General features: G+C 40.7%; 1 protein-coding gene and 2 pseudogenes across 1 annotated transcript; all 3 read left to right on the top strand.

The window, feature by feature from the left end:
- The first annotated feature begins 7,902 nt into the window (after positions 1 to 7,902).
- Positions 7,903 to 10,528, top strand: LOC144774019 (uncharacterized; annotated as a pseudogene).
- A 635-nt stretch (positions 10,529 to 11,163) lies between these two features.
- Positions 11,164 to 15,666, top strand: LOC144774018 (olfactory receptor 52E4-like). The gene is made up of 3 exons (XM_078659057.1): positions 11,164 to 11,251; positions 11,692 to 11,778; positions 14,723 to 15,666. The coding sequence occupies exons 1-3, from the start codon at positions 11,164 to 11,166 to the stop codon at positions 15,664 to 15,666; spliced, it is 1,119 nt and encodes a 372-aa protein (XP_078515183.1).
- On the top strand, positions 11,819 to 12,963 carry LOC144773255 (uncharacterized; annotated as a pseudogene).
- Positions 15,667 to 17,656: the final 1,990 nt, after the last annotated feature.

The raw sequence follows: 17,656 nt of genomic DNA, 5'->3' as shown, positions 1-17,656 counted from the left end.
GCAAATCATACGTCTCTTTGGACAAGGTTAAAGGCACAGTTGTCTGTAAAAGAATAGACTTCATTCTGCTTAAAGTATCAATTCGAATAGAAGAGATATTCAAAGAAGGCCATATTGCCGCCTCCATGTCTGGATTGCTGTTTGGATACAATACTTGCATACAGCAAGTGACCATGGAAGTAACGCTCACGAGATAGGCTTTTCCTGGCACCATGCCACAACAGCTGTGGTCATTTAATAGAACATAACTGCCGTTGGAAAGCTGTCCGAAAAATGGCTCTATCTGTGTTGCAGGAGTGCCATGCAGGTGACATGAAAGGCTATTTGATGACCCTTCGCAGGCTCCATGCAAGTTAATACCTTGACACAGAAGTGTACCGCTTAGTGATTTTTTACAATTAATACCACTGAGGAATACCTCTTTTTTCCCTTCACTATAACATTTGTGTGTATAAGGTAAATTCCATGTTGACTTGATGTATCCTTTACCCAACCTTTCATACAGGCCTGCTGGTATATATTTTTGGCAATACTTAAACTGGAAAGTTGTTATCGGAATTGTAATTGTTCCGTGTATTATCCATTCAATGACAGGTCTCTCTGACATTGTCAATGGTAATCTCTCAAGTTTTTCAATGCTCAGAATCATATACTCTGCTCCTTTTTGTGCCAAACTGATTTGTTTTTCAGTACGGTTAAAGATAGAGAATAATGACGTTATGTTAATTAGACGCCATGGCACGTAGCCTGAACGCAGATTTTGCAACGTCCAGCCAAGTTGTACAATAGAACGTAATTGGGACTGACCATGTTGTAACATTAGCAAGTCCTGCTCTATTATATCAATAGCAGATGATACAATGCTGTTCAGTGAATATATTCTGGAGGACAGAGTCGTTAACCCATTGTCCACTACAGAAAGTGATTTTACCAAATGAATACGATCAATTTCTCGTATTTTTTCTGCATTTTCAATTTGTGTTACTTTCCAAGCTTCGTTGTAAGCAGCGTATATACCGGCGTATATGAAACGTTTTTGACGCTGTTTGCGAGGTCCCAGTTTGAAATCTCGCAAGTCAGCACCGTCTTTAAGTAAAGTCAAGTGTTGCTTAATTTCAGCCAGGGTGGATTTCTGTAGCCACTCAAGTCATAGTTTCCCTACACTGTATGTTGTAACTATCCCTGGATGTTGTCTCTGGGAGTATCTTGGGTCTGGCCTGTTCTTGTTGAACCCCTGTGTTTTGTTCAGGAATCTATCTTGACAGTTATTAGTGTCAGTGGGCCAGATCAACCATTTTTTCCAATCAGGATTTGTTCTGTTTTGGTGTAAAATATGGGATACGTCTATCTCCACATCTGTAGTGCTATTACTATCAGGTATGGGCTTCGGAATAGACGGTTTATTTAAGTCTTTTATCTTGGCTAAACCAAGACAGGTTGTTTGCTGAATTGTGTCATTCAGGAATATTATCTGTTCTTGGATCATGCAGGCTCTAAATAATGCTTCTAGACCTTGTACCTGCCAGTCTTTTGAACCCCAGATGGTTTTTGTTTCAATGTTGTTTTTCCAAAATTCAAAACCAAATGTAGACATTTTGTCATTAAATTTTTAAGAATAAATCAATTTAGTATTTGTCAACATTGTTTTCATTCCTGTCTTATTTAACATTTTGAAATAAAACGTTTCTGGATCACTGTTGTTAAACCCTAAGAATTATTGGAATTTCTCATTGAAATGTTTTTGAGCTGCCTTTTGGCGGAGTTGGACAATGTTCCCATTAATTATAATTAAAAACATGTCTAGGTTGTGCAGATTTATGCAAATAGTGATGGCCATAGTGGTTAAAACAGTACATTTCTTCATAGTTCGATGAACCCTGCAAATAATCATGTTCTGTGAATTTAGCTGACATTACTAAATCTGACATCATATTATTAATATTTTCAAAGTCCCAATCATCAGAGAAAGTACTTGGTGTCACAAAGTCACTTAAGGAAACCTTAAACTGGTGTGGATATTTCAAGAGCTCAATCGGGCCATAGATTTCATATTCCGTTTTGTCCCATGCTACCCCACCGGGTATTGGATTGGCTGTGATGTTCACTGATGACAGTTCTCTTTTCTCGATGTGAGAGGATCTGTGAGGCTTTAGGACCAAGTTAATGTTCTGACTTGCTGTGTCCATTGTACTATATTTTCCATCAATAAATCTACCCAAACATAAAACCATGATGAGCCAAAGTAGGAGGAAAAGCACACCTAACACAATCCAAAATTCAATCCATGGTGAAATCAGATATGTTTCTTTAAGTTGGTGAAAAAGTTCAGTCATTTTTTCTTTGAAAGTTTTTGTTACTGACGTTTCTTCATGCTCGCTTGGATCTTCAGAAAAGTCATCGAAATTAATGAAGTAGCCAGATGCAGTTCTGTCAATTGTTGGAATTGCTTCCGGATTTTCATTTGCTTTTGGATCTTTCTTTGTTTCATTAGCATAGTCTGAGGCTACATCGTTGTGGACAGGTGTTTCCTGACCAACTGTTTCCTGACGAACTGTTGCAATTTGGGTTTCAAGAGGCACAAGTTCCATGGCTTTGTTGCATAGTCCTTTTTTATTCACTGCAGGTTTATCAAATGTGATTAGTCTTTCAGTTTGAACCTCTTGGATTGTAGCAAGATTTGGTCTTCTACTATGTCTTGGGAGTTCACTGGGCCTACTACTTATTATTGGCCACATGATTGTGGTTTTACCAGGTCGATGGATACAACTCTGTTCTCCTTTTTACCAGCAAGGGGCGGTAGTACTACTGATCTTGTTCCGCTGACAGCTAAGACAGGTACTGCTTTTCTGTAAGAAGGCCCAAATTCCTTCTTCACCGCGATCTTCTCTCTGACTAGATCCCCAATCTTTGGAATCCAGACAGGTCTTGCTGGGACAGGTGGTTTTTCTTCAGTGGTCGTTGGCTTTAACTTTATGTTACTTAGACTTCTTCTTGTTTCATTTAAGTCCTGTAAAACAGCCAAACGGTCTTTGAAATCAAAGGCTTTTTCATTCACCACTGAAGTCTGACAATCTAAGTCCTGGATTTGCATTCTAGTTCCGAACAATAGTTCGTAAGGAGTGATACCTTTTAGAGAATTTCTTGGCAGATTGTTAAGACTACGTTGGAGACTTGTTAGATGTTTGACCCACCCATCACCCGAACCTAATACCCTCGCCGTTATAGATTGCTTTATGTCACGGTTTTTTCTTCCCACTACCGCATTTCCCTCAGGATGGAAGGGAGAAGAGTACCGCAATGCAATGCCCATGCTGGCAATGGCCTCCTTGTAAGCTCGAGAGCTGAACGCAGGACCCTGGTCAGAATGTAGCATGCCAATTGCGTATGTGCCGATAAAGACTCGCAAATCTTTTATAACAGTTCTGGCGTCAGCCGAGCGCTGGGGCCACATCCAAATGAATCTCGTGCAGGAATCCAGTGCGACCATGATATATTTATAGTTGCCATCGCTTTGTAAGGGACCACAGTGGTCCAGGTAAACACACGCTAATGGTTTTCTGAGATTAGAAGGGGCGTCTGTGCTGGTCGTTTCACTGTTGATACTTTCATTCTTTGGCATATTTCACATTCTAGAATATAGTTCCTAGTTTGTTTTCTCATGCGCGGCCACCAATATCTCTGTTTTAATAATGATACTGTGGCGGAAACACCAGCGTGTGCAGAAGCGAGCCCTTCGTGTGCCGCTAAAATTAGTCCTAACCTGTGTTCCATGTTTGGAAATGCCCTATCCCCCACTCCAGGGATTTGAGCAAAAGGAACATTATTCGCATCAGTTATGTAAGAGTACTTTACTGGAAAGCCTTTCGGGAGTGTTTTTCTATCATTTTTTACTGAAGCACTGACAGCTTGCATTATATCGCTGTCTATTTTTGTTTTTGACCGGGTGATAGCAGCTACGGAAGCCGTTTGCACAGCTGCCTTCGCGGCTTCATCAGCCAATGAATTCCCCGCATCGTGAACGCCATCACGTTGATGACTCAGTATATGTATCACGTGAGTCTTTTGTAGTTCTTTCTGTAAAAGAACTACTTGTTCCCAAAGTGTTTCATGCTTGATTGTGCCACCTTTTGCATCTTTGAAGCCGTTTTGAACCCAGTTCTGCAAGTATTCATTATAAGACTGAACGCAGTAATATGAATCGCACACTATTAGTGTGGGGAATTCGCGATCGGTATTTTCAAGCACCATCTTAAATGCTAGTAGTTCAGCTCGCAGAGCTGTACAATCTCCTAGAGATTGGGTTTTTGTGACCAATGGTCTAAATTTTCCTTCGTGCCAACGACCTTTAACAATCGCACATGCAGCACTGTAAGCTTGTTTACCGCCAACTGCGGGCTGTGCTGAACCGTCTGTATATATTATACAGCCGTAATGTTCTAGAGGCAGGATTTCGCTCGGCAGAGGACATTCATATAATCATATTGGAGAAATTCTTGTGTTTTTAAATTTGGATCAAATACGTATACTACGTCTGATGCAGCAAGAGAATTAACCCACTGTATCCATCTCGGATGTAGTGCTTTAGCATTTGGAAAGCTTGCTCTTGTTACTGCTTCTAGGGCAGGTATTGGTGTAACGATTATTATTCGTTTACCTTGTGCCAGGGCTCTTTCTTTTGCTACAGCAGTTTGAACCGCAGTTATAATCTTTTCAGTAGAACTGAATTTCATTTCAGCTTGTGTGTACAAGTGTGATTTGTAAGCTATTGGTACAGTTTCTCCCTCATTAGAGCTCAGGTACGTGAATCCGCATCTTCCTGGGATGACTCGGATTACAAGGTTGCGTACGTTTTCGCGTGTTTGCAATTTTGTTTTAGCTCACATGTCTGTTTGTAATGATCTTAAAATTTCTGTGTGTTTCTGAGTCCAATTGATTTGTTTGAAATCAGGTTTTATTAATTCATAGAGAGGTTTAACCCTCTCTGCATAATTTAGAATGTATGTTCTTCCGAAATTCAGGAAACCTAGTATTGATTGTAAATTCTTCAGCGTTTTTGGAGCTTGGAGTACAGCACACTTCTCTACGAAGTTGTCTGCTAGGCTTTTGCCTTCACTTGATAATTCATATCCTAAAAATAGGACAGTTAGATGAGCAATTCTTGCTGCGAACCCAAGTATTATGGTGTTCACTCTTTTTAAGTGAGTCTCCAGGTCATTATCTGTGAGATAGATGTCATCGATATAGGATAATGCCTCATCATCATATATTTGAAGTAACTCTGTTACCCTTGCTGAGAATATTCCTGGGCTGTTCTTGAATCCCTGTGGGAGTCGAAAGAATTGTTTTTGTGACCCCATTATTGAGAAAGCGGTCAAATACCTGCTTTCAGGTGCTATGTTTTGACAAAAGAATCCATTAGAAATATCTAATGTCGTTTTATATTTTTTGCGCACAATGTTATTCATTAGTGCTGCACTGTGTGAGTTTTGTACTGCAAATGTCTTGCAACAGGAGTTTAAGTGTTAGTAGTCCAAAACTAGACGATATGAATCGTCTGGCTTGGAGACAGGAAACAAAGGATTGTTCATTTGTGAGGTGCATGTTTCAATCCCACCTGATATTCAAGTTGATCTAAGATCTCCCTGACTTGTTTTTTAGCTTCTTGTTTAACTGGGTACTGTCTTTGTGCAGTTGGTTGATTTTTTAACTGGATTTTGTGAGGAGGAGAATCCTCATCCCATCCTACATGATTTTATATAATGCAGGAGCTTGGGCCACTGCCCATTTTCTTGTAAATGTATATTTTTTATGAATTGGAATATGATTTGAGAAGGCAGGCATAATAATTTCCTCGCCATGAGGGCACTCCCTGACAAACTCTGGTGGCCAGTCTTTCTCAGCTAACAGGATGTCATAGCCTTTGGAAACGTTATCCCAAAAGAGACCCTTTACTTTCCTAGTTTTGTCCCCCTCTATATGCAATGTTATTTCGTATAATTTATGGGGTTTGCTAACCCTGGTGTCTGCAGTTTCCACCTGAATGTATTCATTCATGTCCACTGTCTCCAGAAGATTCCGGTTCTTGCGAGCGATGGTCACTTCTGCTGCGCTGTCTAGCATTGTCTGGGCCCACTCTCTGTTTTTCAGTTGTGTCCTCAGAATCCTCGGCATGTTTTATTTTAATACTAGCTACCTTCTTCTTTGGAAATTGTAATTTTTTACTTTGATGAGCAGGTTCCTTGTCTTTGGACTTGACGTGCTCTTCTTTGTGTTCTGACCGTCCTCTTCTTTCCGATTTCTCCAAGGAAGTCTGAAAAGATCGAGAGGGACGTGTATCAATATCTTGATATCTATCAGGTTTTCTCAATTTATTCCTATCTCTAAGGTTGTATCTTTTCTCAGAGGGCTCCCTCTGGGGAGACTTGTCTCCTCGTTCTGGAGATCTATCTCTCCGTTGAGGAGACCTTCCTCTGGACTGGAATCGTTTTTCTCTGGGAGTGGATTCTTTATTACCATACCAACTCTTTTTTGGAGTGTTTAGATTATTTTTAATAAATGTTTTTTCAAGATTTTCAGTTAGTTGGGATTTTGCTAGTTTCCCACCCAAACTATCTCTACCTAGTTCTTCATAGGATTTTTCTATGATTCTGGCAAGTTCAAAAGGTTGTTCTGCTATATCTATTTCTTTCAATTTCTGGCGGATCGCCACAGATGCTACTTCTCCTTTTATGTTGGCTAATAATATAGCCGAGACCTGCTTGAAGTCTTGCAGTAATTTCATACCCAGAGTTAAAGCAGGTTCTGGACCATATTCATTTTGAATCTGTCTTAGCACATCTGGTATTATCGCCATAGACGGACCACCATGTGTTTTTGTGTATATTGAAGCAAAGACTGTGCCCCAAGTGTCACAGCCCTCCACATGTGGTGCGAGCCCCATTGGAAGGCAGATAGTCAGAATTCTGTGTTTCTCATGAGGTGTAGTATCAGGAAATACTGTCTCTATCTGAGTGATTTTTTGAGCTAACCAGAATGGAATTTGTTCTCTTTTTGCGGGTATTTTGCCAATGGCTGATTGTATATTCTGTGGTGTGAATTTATTTGTGTTCCCCTGGTGAGGGGTGGTCTGTGGAATTATTATTGCTGGTTGGAATGTTGATGTCCGCATGACATATTGGACCAATTGTCTATGTATTTTAATTCGTAGTTTTAGCTGAGCTAAAAGTTCCCAGTCTGACATTTTTTCAATGTCTGGATGTGGTGTGTAGCTGGCTAGAATCGGACACGTGGCTCCTGGTCTACCTAGTGGACCGAGCCTGGTGATGTGATTTTGATGTTTTAGGGCGCCTTTAAACCAGAGCATGTGCTCTTGGTAAGTTAGTGGGATTTTAACGTCCTCGAAAGGAGCGTATTCATCCGGAGGTTCCTCTATTTTGTAATAGTGGAATTTGTGTGTCACAGCGTGTGCTGCTGGAAACTGTATCCATGAATAGAATACCTCTGTCTGCCGATATTCATGTGCCTCCACCACGAATATGACTGTACCACCTCTTGATGATACTCCATTTTCTATACGTTTTTTAGTTATAGTTTTTCTTACATTTACCGGAATGATTATAGCATTCGGGTCATTTTCTTGGAGACTTGTGTCATCCGCTAAGAGTTGAGTTGCTAATTTAGCTCTCTCCCTTTCCTCTTCACTATCCGACATTTTTCTGACAGGAAGTTTTGTTGCAGAGCAAGTTTCAAGGAAACAAAGATTAGGTGCACAATATTTTGGAACACTGTATCCTTCAACGTTGACTAAACCAAAAACTATACATAGGAATCTCTTACTACTAAGTTCCGGCGGATATTAACCTTTTACCCACTCCAGACGTCTTTTGGAGTTTTTACGGAAAAATGGGTCTGTGTGAAAAACTGCACGACTCAGTTACTTTAATGTCTTGCGTTAGATTATCGCCTTACCAAACGTTGGGCGCCATGTAGTGTAGTTCCTATATTCCCAATAGGCTCTGCGCATTGGAATAATATAAACAGCAGTTTAGACGTAGGACTGAGGTCATCTAGGTCTCTACTGACTATATTAGACTTAATTCGTTTTGCCAGCTAGCTCAGTGGTCACTAGAAACTTTCTCGAATGTTCAGGAAAGAGTTAACTCTCCTGATTTAGACAAGAAGGGATTAGTTTCTGACAACCGCATAAACATGACAACTTTGCTCCCTCAGAATAAAGAGTATATCTCTAGAGTCGTGTGAAAACAATAGACAGCTATTTCACTCAATCTTGCATGCTTAGTTTCACCAGAGTGCAGAGAAATAGAGAGACGGTCGTTTCCAATAAAAGGTGTTATTTATTGAGCAGTCCTCTTTCTCATGCAAGAGAAATGAATTGCCACAATTGCAATACTTATCATGAAGTAAAGTGCGTACAGTAAAAGGAGTATTATGAAATAATACTGTAATAGCATTGATATGGTTTCTTAGCCATATGACACTTTAAAACGGATAAAATATAGACATACATAAAAACATTGACTAACTTACTCAACTGGTGCTTCTAAGGTACGCCTACCCTGGTGTACCTGACCTAAGCCTAATACGTGGGAAGGAGTAAGTAAGTTGAAGTTTAAGTTCAGTTGGTTTTTTGCCAAGAATCTGAATCAAGATTTCTCTTAAGGGTTTAATCAGCTCTGTACCTTGGTTCTAGAATGAAGGAGGTCTTGTATCTCTCTCTCAGGACTCGATCTCCCAGCAACCCGCAAGGGTGACTGGAAACACCAGAGCTGGATTTTCTCGGCTGGAGAAAAAGACAGCGTCTCTCTCAGTGCATCAAATGGGAGGGTCGGCTTCCTTCGGCTCTCGCATCAGCTGGGCTTCGGGCAAGTAGATAGCCGCTCTGCTCCAAACCACCGTATGTTTGCTTAAGGCAACGTTGGTATATTTATACCTGAAAGGTGCCGAGTTTGATGTAAGGTTGGACATAAGTCGTCACTAAGAACTAACAGTTCTTTCTGGACTCCAGGAGTTTTTGTGCAAATCAAAACAAAAGCAGGGGGATTTCCCGGGCTGCTGGAGGCTTGGTTTGTTTAAAGAACGCGTTGTACTTTCTAGGAGTCTATGGGAGTAGCCTTGCCGTATTTGGACTGCCTTGGCTCTTACTAAATATGGATATGATTCTTATGTCTTTATAAGGATATTATTTGTCATAACCATATAAGGGCATAAATCGGGGATATCGAATTAGGGTCCTAGATAGAATCACAACAAATGCAGCAAGCCAACTTGCTGTGATGCATGAAAGTGAAAGAGCATGAATGCTCAGAATTTAACATTATATGGCTCATTCCTGTCCTGACCTTGCAAATGCACACAATGTGATGCCTAGCGTCAACACAGGCATCCTTGTACCATTGTGGAAGTGTGTCTTGGTTGTAAGCAGGGAACCTTCCTGAACAAAAAACAATCCACTCATGCATTTTCCTCTTCCTATGTGTTCAGCATAATGTTAAAAACAAGGAGAAATATATTTTTCCTCTTTATGTCTCACCCAGAAAGGCATAGCATTTTGATGCATTCTTAGGTCTACCACTAATGGTAAATCTGAGAATGTGCCTGAATCCCGGGAAGGATGAGGCGAATCCACTCATGGAACACCTCCCTGGAGCAGGGTAATGCAAGGCAGCGAGTCACGTTGCAGAGTGTTATGTTCTTCTAGATTCATCACGCCTTGTGTGGCTTGATAAATCTGACGTTAGTGTTGTGTCACCATTGCGCACTCTTGTGTGATGCAAGTGTGAAGCAACAACAATTATAAATATGCCCCATACGTTTTCTATGGCTGTGTGCATTAGGTCAGTGTTCTGGGAGGAGTCTGAGCCTTTTGGCTTTGTTCTTCCATTTGCTTGAATTGCAGAAAATACCAATTGATGGTGCTTATGCAACCGTGAACTGGGCGTCTGGAGTCGTAGTATTCTGAATATAAACACTTGTAAAGCAACTCTTGTAGCATGGCACTACTGCAACCACAGGTTTGAGATCGCAGTCCCCTAGGTATTGGAAGAGGACAGGAGCTCACAACTTCAAGGCATTTATTGACATAGTTTACTATCTTTACCAGATTTCGCAAAAATCCAAAAGTAAAACACCTCTGCCGAAGAATTTGCTGTCCTGCTGAAAGCCAAAAACAGAGGGCTTCATACAAGGATGGTTACATTAAGCTATTGGACTGTCACTGCAGTTTTGAAAAGTATCCAGCCTTATGTTCTCGCTTGAAAATGGCAGGTGCAGGGCTAAAACGTTCAAATATAGAAAAAGCTCATTATAAATCCCTAGTAGAAAGGCTGTTAAGTGTTGTGAATAATCTAGGTATGAAGATGGATGCACTGAAAATGCTACGTGAACTCATTTGAGACTGCAGGTGAACTCCTTCACTCTCCCTGATGAAGAAAGAAGGGAAAGAGGGAAAGGAGGAGGAGAGAAAGAGAGTCTGGAAACAGAGCGGGGAGAAAAGCAGAAAGCAAAGTAAAATGCACAAAACATTCACTTTACACAGTAATCCTTGACCCACACAGGAGCGGACTTGGCTCTCAAGGATCTCCTGGGTATGGGCAAGACTGATTCTCTCCCAGGGCTAGAGCTGAGGTCAGCGTCATCCCCTTCATTGTGGTGAATGATTCCGTCCATGCTCCAGGTTTGTCCATTTTCAAGTTGGACCACATTTTTTCCCACTTTGGATATTCTGTAAGGCTCTGAGCACCTGGACGCTTCTCTTCTGCATGGTTTGGGAAGGTCCACATGGACCCATTCTCCTTCTTTGAACAATTGGGATTTGACGTGCTTGGTTTGGTCATATCTGTCTTTGGATTTGGTCTGGTGTTTGTTCAACCTTCTTGAAATTTCACTGTGGTTGACCACACATGTGTTGTTCCTTTTTAACCCTGGAGGAGACAGTCTTGATTTAGGGACCCTCCATCTGAGAGAGGTGAAAAAGGAAATTCCTGTTACACTATTAGGAGTGGAGCGATATGCCCAAATAGTTTCCATCAAGGAAGAGTTGACCGGTGTCCCCATAACGTATGCCCTCTGAAGGCATTCTTTGACCATACGGTTGATCCGCTCTACAAGCCCATTTGCACGGGGACAATACAATGCTGTCTTGTGATGGTTGATGCCCCTGTATGCCAGAAAGTCTTTCATGTTTTCGGAAGTGAATTGCACCTCATCACAAAAACCCCCTTCAAAGAATTGTGTGAGTACTTTCGTGTCAATCTGATGTACACATTTATACATCACCCAACGAGTGTGGTAGTCCACTAATACTAAAATGAACCGTTCATTTAAACTTTTCATGTTTAGAGAACCAATAATGTCAAGGGCCAATTTGGTCCAAGGCCTGTTCGGAACCTCAACTGGGGACAGTGGTGGTTTGCAAGTTTGATAAATCTTGTCACTGGGGCTACACTCTAAACACAACATTCTCAGTCATAGCATCCATGCCTGGCCACCAGTAGTCCAAGCAAATTTTGTTCTTTGTGAGGCTAAGCCACAAATGACCCACGTGAGCTAGTTCTACTATTCTCTCTCTTAGATTCTCAGGCCTGGTAGCAAATTAGAAGGCAGGGAAGAACCAGCAGAGCCAACCTGCCACCTAGTGAGGAGAGAGCGGAAATTAATCACAATTCTCTTCAGCTGACGAGCTAGTCAGCTGCGCCGGTAATCAGCTGAATGAATGCGTCAGAGCTCCCAAATCAAGCTCTAGCACTCGACCAGAACCACATTGAAAAGGAATACGAGCAGGCAAAAAGAGGAGAAATTCATGAGGAAGCACAACCTCATCGAAAATACTCCAGTGTTCAATGTGTGCGCTGATGGTGGATTTTCAGTCAGATGCCTCACACACTATGAACACACACGCTTGCTCCTCCAATGAATCAAAGTCCAAAGTCAAAAATCAACTCAGACGGCAGATATTAAGTCAGACGCTTCCCCCTGTGAATAAGTATACAACGCTCCTCCAGAGCTGACGCTGCAGGACAATCAATGACAAGGAATACAACTGCCACTGCAGCTGGGGCCATGTGAGTGAACCTAGACTAGGCAGAAGCGGATCCAGGATGTCCTCAAAAGCACAAACAAAAGCACAGCAAATCCAGATGAAGAGGCGTGGCTGGAAGAACAGGCTGTAGAAGTGAGGGAGATTACTCACTTGTATATAGTAGAAACTGAACAGCTGACCTGGAGTAAGCGTTGGGGGTGGTGGAGAACCGTCACCACAAGATGAATCGTTGCCAGTGTTAAAATGAAGACAAAGCCCAGATAAGCGTAAAACTCTTCTTTATTCGTCTTCACACCACTACAGGTTCCAGTCAGTTGGAGTGCACTGTGGAATGTTGGCAAACAGAAGACAGGACAGTACCAACTGGGACAGGGAGGAGAGGGGGGTCCGGATTGTCCCATAGAGAGGAGATTACAACAATCTCCTTCTCTGAGTTTGATGATCTGTTTCCTACATCAAAGTACTATATCCACAGTACTGGACAGAGGATGCAGATTTTCAGCATGGGGAAAATGAAGGGCTCTCACTTTGCAGAAGGTTTTATCGCTCACACAGCAAATGGTTCAACGTTTCAGGAGCATGAGGCTAGTGGTGGGAGTTAAATACCAGAAAAAATGCACCCGCTCCTTATGACTTTGAAGACCACTGCCATCACCTCTACAGAGTGAATGTGCATATTTACTGATATGAACAATGCAATCACATTGGTAAGTAGCTCACTCCAAATCAGCAGAGTCAGCAATCCACTGTTCCTGCAACACAACAGCCCCCCTCTGTCCCAATTCCACCCTGTAAGTTAAGCATTTGCATGGCTTGCTCACGGACAACACAATGTCTATTACCTAGTTAAGTGGGAGTCAAAAGTGACTGATGCTGAGAAGAGATACATATGGAGTCTCTTCTAAAAGTGCCATATACTCGATGCTGTATTCTGCACACTACTGTGTTAACTACTGTGTTTTAAAGTTTATAAGTTTTAACACATTTTCCAATTCCACCCAGTGTACAGAATATGCAGTGAAACTAAATATAAAATGCCAGAATTTCAGTTAACAATTGAATATTGTTCAGATTTGATTAAACAAAGATTTTAAAACATGACTCATTAATACAAATAAAATCACGCATTTAAACATCATTTATCAATTGAAAACACTAAACATAATAAAACACTTTCCACCCTACTATCCTACAGCTCAAAATTTGCACACAAAATCTGAAACAGTACTAAACAAGAAACACATCATAGCCAATAAAATAAATGATTAAAATAGGTAAATCAATTAATTCACAATACTGAATGAGTTACATAGTTAATAATGCAATTATCCAATTAAAATAATACATTAGAAAATTACAAAAAAATATTTAATCTATAAAATGCACAGCTTGTAATCTAATTAAACAACTGAATAACAATTGAAAGAAAAATATTGTTCACATTATTTAAAAATTAAAAATGTATATAATCAATAATCTAACTAATTACATATAAAACATTTTTTAAAAATACAAAAACTAAAATATATATTAAAATACCTTATCACACTACTCCCCTATAAAAGCAACAATCTGCAATTTCATAAAAAATTGAAATAAACTCAAATGCAACACTTTAAACATATTGCAAAAACAAAAACAATTACTATCAAAATTACAGACAACTAACAATAATATATTAATACCATAAAACATTTAAAAAATTCAACGTAGATATTATAACCAACAATGGGCCAAATTTCGATGTCGGGCAGAAAGCCATCTTACTGCTTGTCGGAGGCTTTTCTCCTGACATCGATTGTGTCTCTCTGACGCAGTATTACAATACCCACTGTCGGAGGGAAATCAGTGGGAGGATTCTGCTGCCCTTCCAACAGGCTCAAGGAGCAAGTCGGAGCATCGGAATGACCCATAATCCCATAATGATGGCAGAGTCAGCTTTGGCTCCGCTGTCGGATTATGATGTCACTTTCCCACAGCCTTTCCATGTCGGCCTTTCCGACGTGGAAAGACTGTCAGAAAATGACTTTGTGAACCCCTAGGTGGGCTCCATTCCCACGGCCATCTGCAATGGGGCCTTGGGGGCACCTATGGTGCCCCCCTAAACATCCCCACACCGTGTGAAAGGCACTGCATCATGCTTGCCACATGGTACAGGGATGTTTACAGACATCCATTTTTCAATGGCAGCTAGTGCTTTGGCGCTATTCTACCAGCCGCACAAGCTGCCGTTGAAAAATTGATGTTTCTAACTACCCATGGGGTGGTCGCATCCACATTCTCAGGGTGAAACTGCCGAATTATGATAAGGGGGTTCACAACCAACATCGTAATAAGGATATTAAGCACTGAAAAGCACAAAATACCTACCCGGAATATTTTGTCCCAAGATTTTTTTTAATATTTCTTTCACACCACTTGAGTCAGACGATATTTTTGACACACTATTATCGTTATACACCTAAGAGGATGTCTTGGAAAGGGGATATTGGATCAGAGAATCACAAGAGAAATACTAACTCACCCATCTGCAAGCTCTTTAACTCGATGTTTGTTGACTTATTTTAATTTCTTGGTTTCTTTTTAGGGAGCAAATGCTGAAGGGAAGAAGCCAAGATGTTCCACAGATATCATCCTTGAACATTTCCAATATTCATCCCTCTTCATTCATACTCATTGGCATTCCAGGTCTAGAACCTGTCCAGTGGTGGATCTCCATTCCCTTCTGCTCCATGTATATTCTGGCACTCTTAGGGAACTGGACGATTCTCTGCATCATAAAGGTGGAGCACAGCCTTCATGAGCCTATGTTTTTGTTTCTTTCCATGCTTTCAATCACTGACCTCATTCTGTCTACCTCTGCAGTGCCCAAAATGTTGAGTATCTTCTGGTTCAATTCTCAAGACATCAGCTTCAATGCCTGCCTGGTCCAGATGTTCTTCATCCATTCCTTCACAGCTATGGAATCAGGCTTCTTCTTGGCCATGGCATTCGACCGTTATGTGGCAATCTGCAATCCTCTCAGGCACTCAGCTATCCTCACCAATCCAACAATAGGTAAAATTGGTATTGTGGTAGTGTTCAGGGGGATACTCTTTTTCTCCCCACAAGCATTCCTTGTAAAAAGCTTACCCTACTGTCACACCAATGTAATCCCCCACACCTATTGTGAATTCATGGCCATCATAAAGTTAGCTTGTGCAGACACATACACAAGCAAAGCGTACAGTCTCACTGTGGCCTCACTGATAGGAGCTTTCGATTTGCTGTCAACAGTCCTGTCATACATTTTTATCCTACGGTCAGTACTGAGACTGCCTTCAAAAGAAGCAAGCCGCAAGGCATTCAGCACCTGTGGTTCACACATCTGTGTCATTTTAGTGTTTTACACAACTGCAGTGTTCACCTTTTTGACACACCGGTTTGGTCACAACATATCTCCAGAGATTCACATCACAGTTGCCAATATCTACCTCTTGGTGCCACCAACTTTGAATCCTATTATTTACGGGGTCAGGACAAAGAAGATTCGCCAGCGGGTGGTGAAGATTTTGTATCAGAAAAAGAAACTGAAGATGATTGACATACATTCCATCAATAAGGAATAAATATAAAATATGCATTTGCAACAGAGCTGATTGTGTATATATTGTGATCTCTCATTTAGCAAAATGTTAATATTTTAATGGAAGTTAAACACATATTCAACACATATATTTTAATTTATTTTCTAGGGTAGCAGAATAATAGCCTCATCTTTCAGAAATGATTAATAATCCACTTTATGAAGAGGCACAAAGAAGGGTCCAACATTACAAGAACATGTTTGTGTTAAATGCTTTGTAACATGAAACAATTGTCCACTGATGGATATGTCAGGTAGGTGGTTTTATAGTATTGTGATATGGACGCAGAAGGCAAATTTGATAACAGGTAAGACGTCAAGAGCCATAGGTACACCACACATCCTGCTTGTCAATAAATGCTACTTATTCACTTACACATATTTCAATGTTCGAGAAATAATTTGTGGGGGATACGTAATGCATAGTTTTGCTCATTTGTAATTAAACATGTGTAATGTGCAATACAATGAAGGAATCAATCAATTTGTGTTTAGCGTTTGCTACAGTGAAAAGGAATTAGCTTTTAAATATGAATCACTTTACTCCTATTTTGTGTGGACATCATATCAAGCACGACAGAACTGATTGATTCATGTTATTCGCAATTGCCACAATGACTTGAAACATATGTGCCTCTATCAGAGCTCTGTTGAAATGCGCTATCTTAGAGTCCAAAAACACAAATACATTGTTCCAGATGTTTGATAAAAAATTGCATGTGCAAACGGGTTTGCGACCCGTTTGCTCATGCAATTTTACTCTGGGCCTTGTACCAACACTCTTTTGCGAGACACAAATATTTTGCGACTTGCAAAATAGTGTTTTGTGACTCGCTATTAGTAAGGGGCGTTCCCTTCCTAATAGTGACTCACAAGCCATGTACGGATGTTTTGAGACCACAATTGTGGTCTCAAAACACTGGCAATTTACTGCCCTCTTCAAAAGGGTAGTAATGCAGTCACAAATGGGAAGGGGTCCCCTGGGCAACCCTTCCCCTTTGCAAATGCAGGGGAAAATATGTTTTAGACCAGGAAGTGGTTCTTGCGACCACTACCTGCCCTTAAGAATGAAACAAAAACTTAATTTTCTTTTTTTTTTTAAATGCATCTTGTTTTTCTTTAAGGACATCTGCATTTAAAAAAAGGAAAGGCTTTATTGGAAAGCAGTCCCAGACATGGAGGTCAGCTGATCCCAGCAGGCCACCATCCCTGAGAGGGCCATCCATTCCCAAAGGGGTCGAATATTGTGAGTGCCTCATTAATATACACCAGGCTTGTATTTTCCTACCCCATTGGGAATCGCAATCAGTGACTCGCAATCAAGTGCAAATTTGCGAGCCGCAATTTACACTGGTCGTACATCTGGCCCAAATCTGCAAATTTGCTTTGTGGAATAAAGTGATAAGCACGGTGATCTAAATAAATGCTATACCATGATTCTTCTGAGGTTTACCTAAAAAGTAAAGCAAAATTGATTGGTAATTCAGTTAGGTAGGTGGTGGTGTGTGGGTGGTTCCCTTGACTTTGGCAAAGGTTTTTATTTTTTGGAGAAAACTAACTGTCAGTGAATTTCTTTTAATTTGGAGAAATCAAAATATGGGATCGACAGGTAGTGAGCAACATGTATCATCCAATTGTTTTACCAAGTTATTTAGCTCTTTCCCTAAGATTCAACAAAAAGGCACACCAATTCAAACATGGTGCCTGATTCACAAAGGTAACTTACACCTATGAGTAATTTAAACTTATGAGTGTTTACTACTATTTGGCTATTCATCCCAGTGTAAATGTAGTCCCAGAAATCTACCATACCTCAACAATTGTTTGTTTTGGCAATTGAGCCCACAACAAACGGGGCGCACCGGTGTTTCCTTGGGAATCTGGGTACAGACAAGTCAAACACCAAGAGTTTGAAAATGTTCAAATATTTTATGATGAGCCAGTCCTAAGAATTGAGTAACAGTGATAAAAAC

This window comes from Lissotriton helveticus, chromosome 8 (assembly GCF_964261635.1).
Source record: "Lissotriton helveticus chromosome 8, aLisHel1.1, whole genome shotgun sequence".
Lineage (NCBI taxonomy): Eukaryota > Metazoa > Chordata > Amphibia > Caudata > Salamandridae > Lissotriton > Lissotriton helveticus.
This window is presented reverse-complemented; position numbering and strand designations above follow the sequence as displayed.

Coding starts and splice junctions, on each gene's coding strand:
- LOC144774018 (XM_078659057.1), top strand. CDS start 11,164: ATGGTTGATGCCCCTGTATGCCAGAAAGTCTTTCATGTTTTCGGAAGT. Junction 11,252..11,691: donor AACCCCCTTCAAAGAATTGT/GTGAGTACTTTC, acceptor AATTCTCTTCAG/CTGACGAGCTAGTCAGCTGC. Junction 11,779..14,722: donor TAGCACTCGACCAGAACCAC/ATTGAAAAGGAA, acceptor TTCATCCCTCTT/CATTCATACTCATTGGCATT.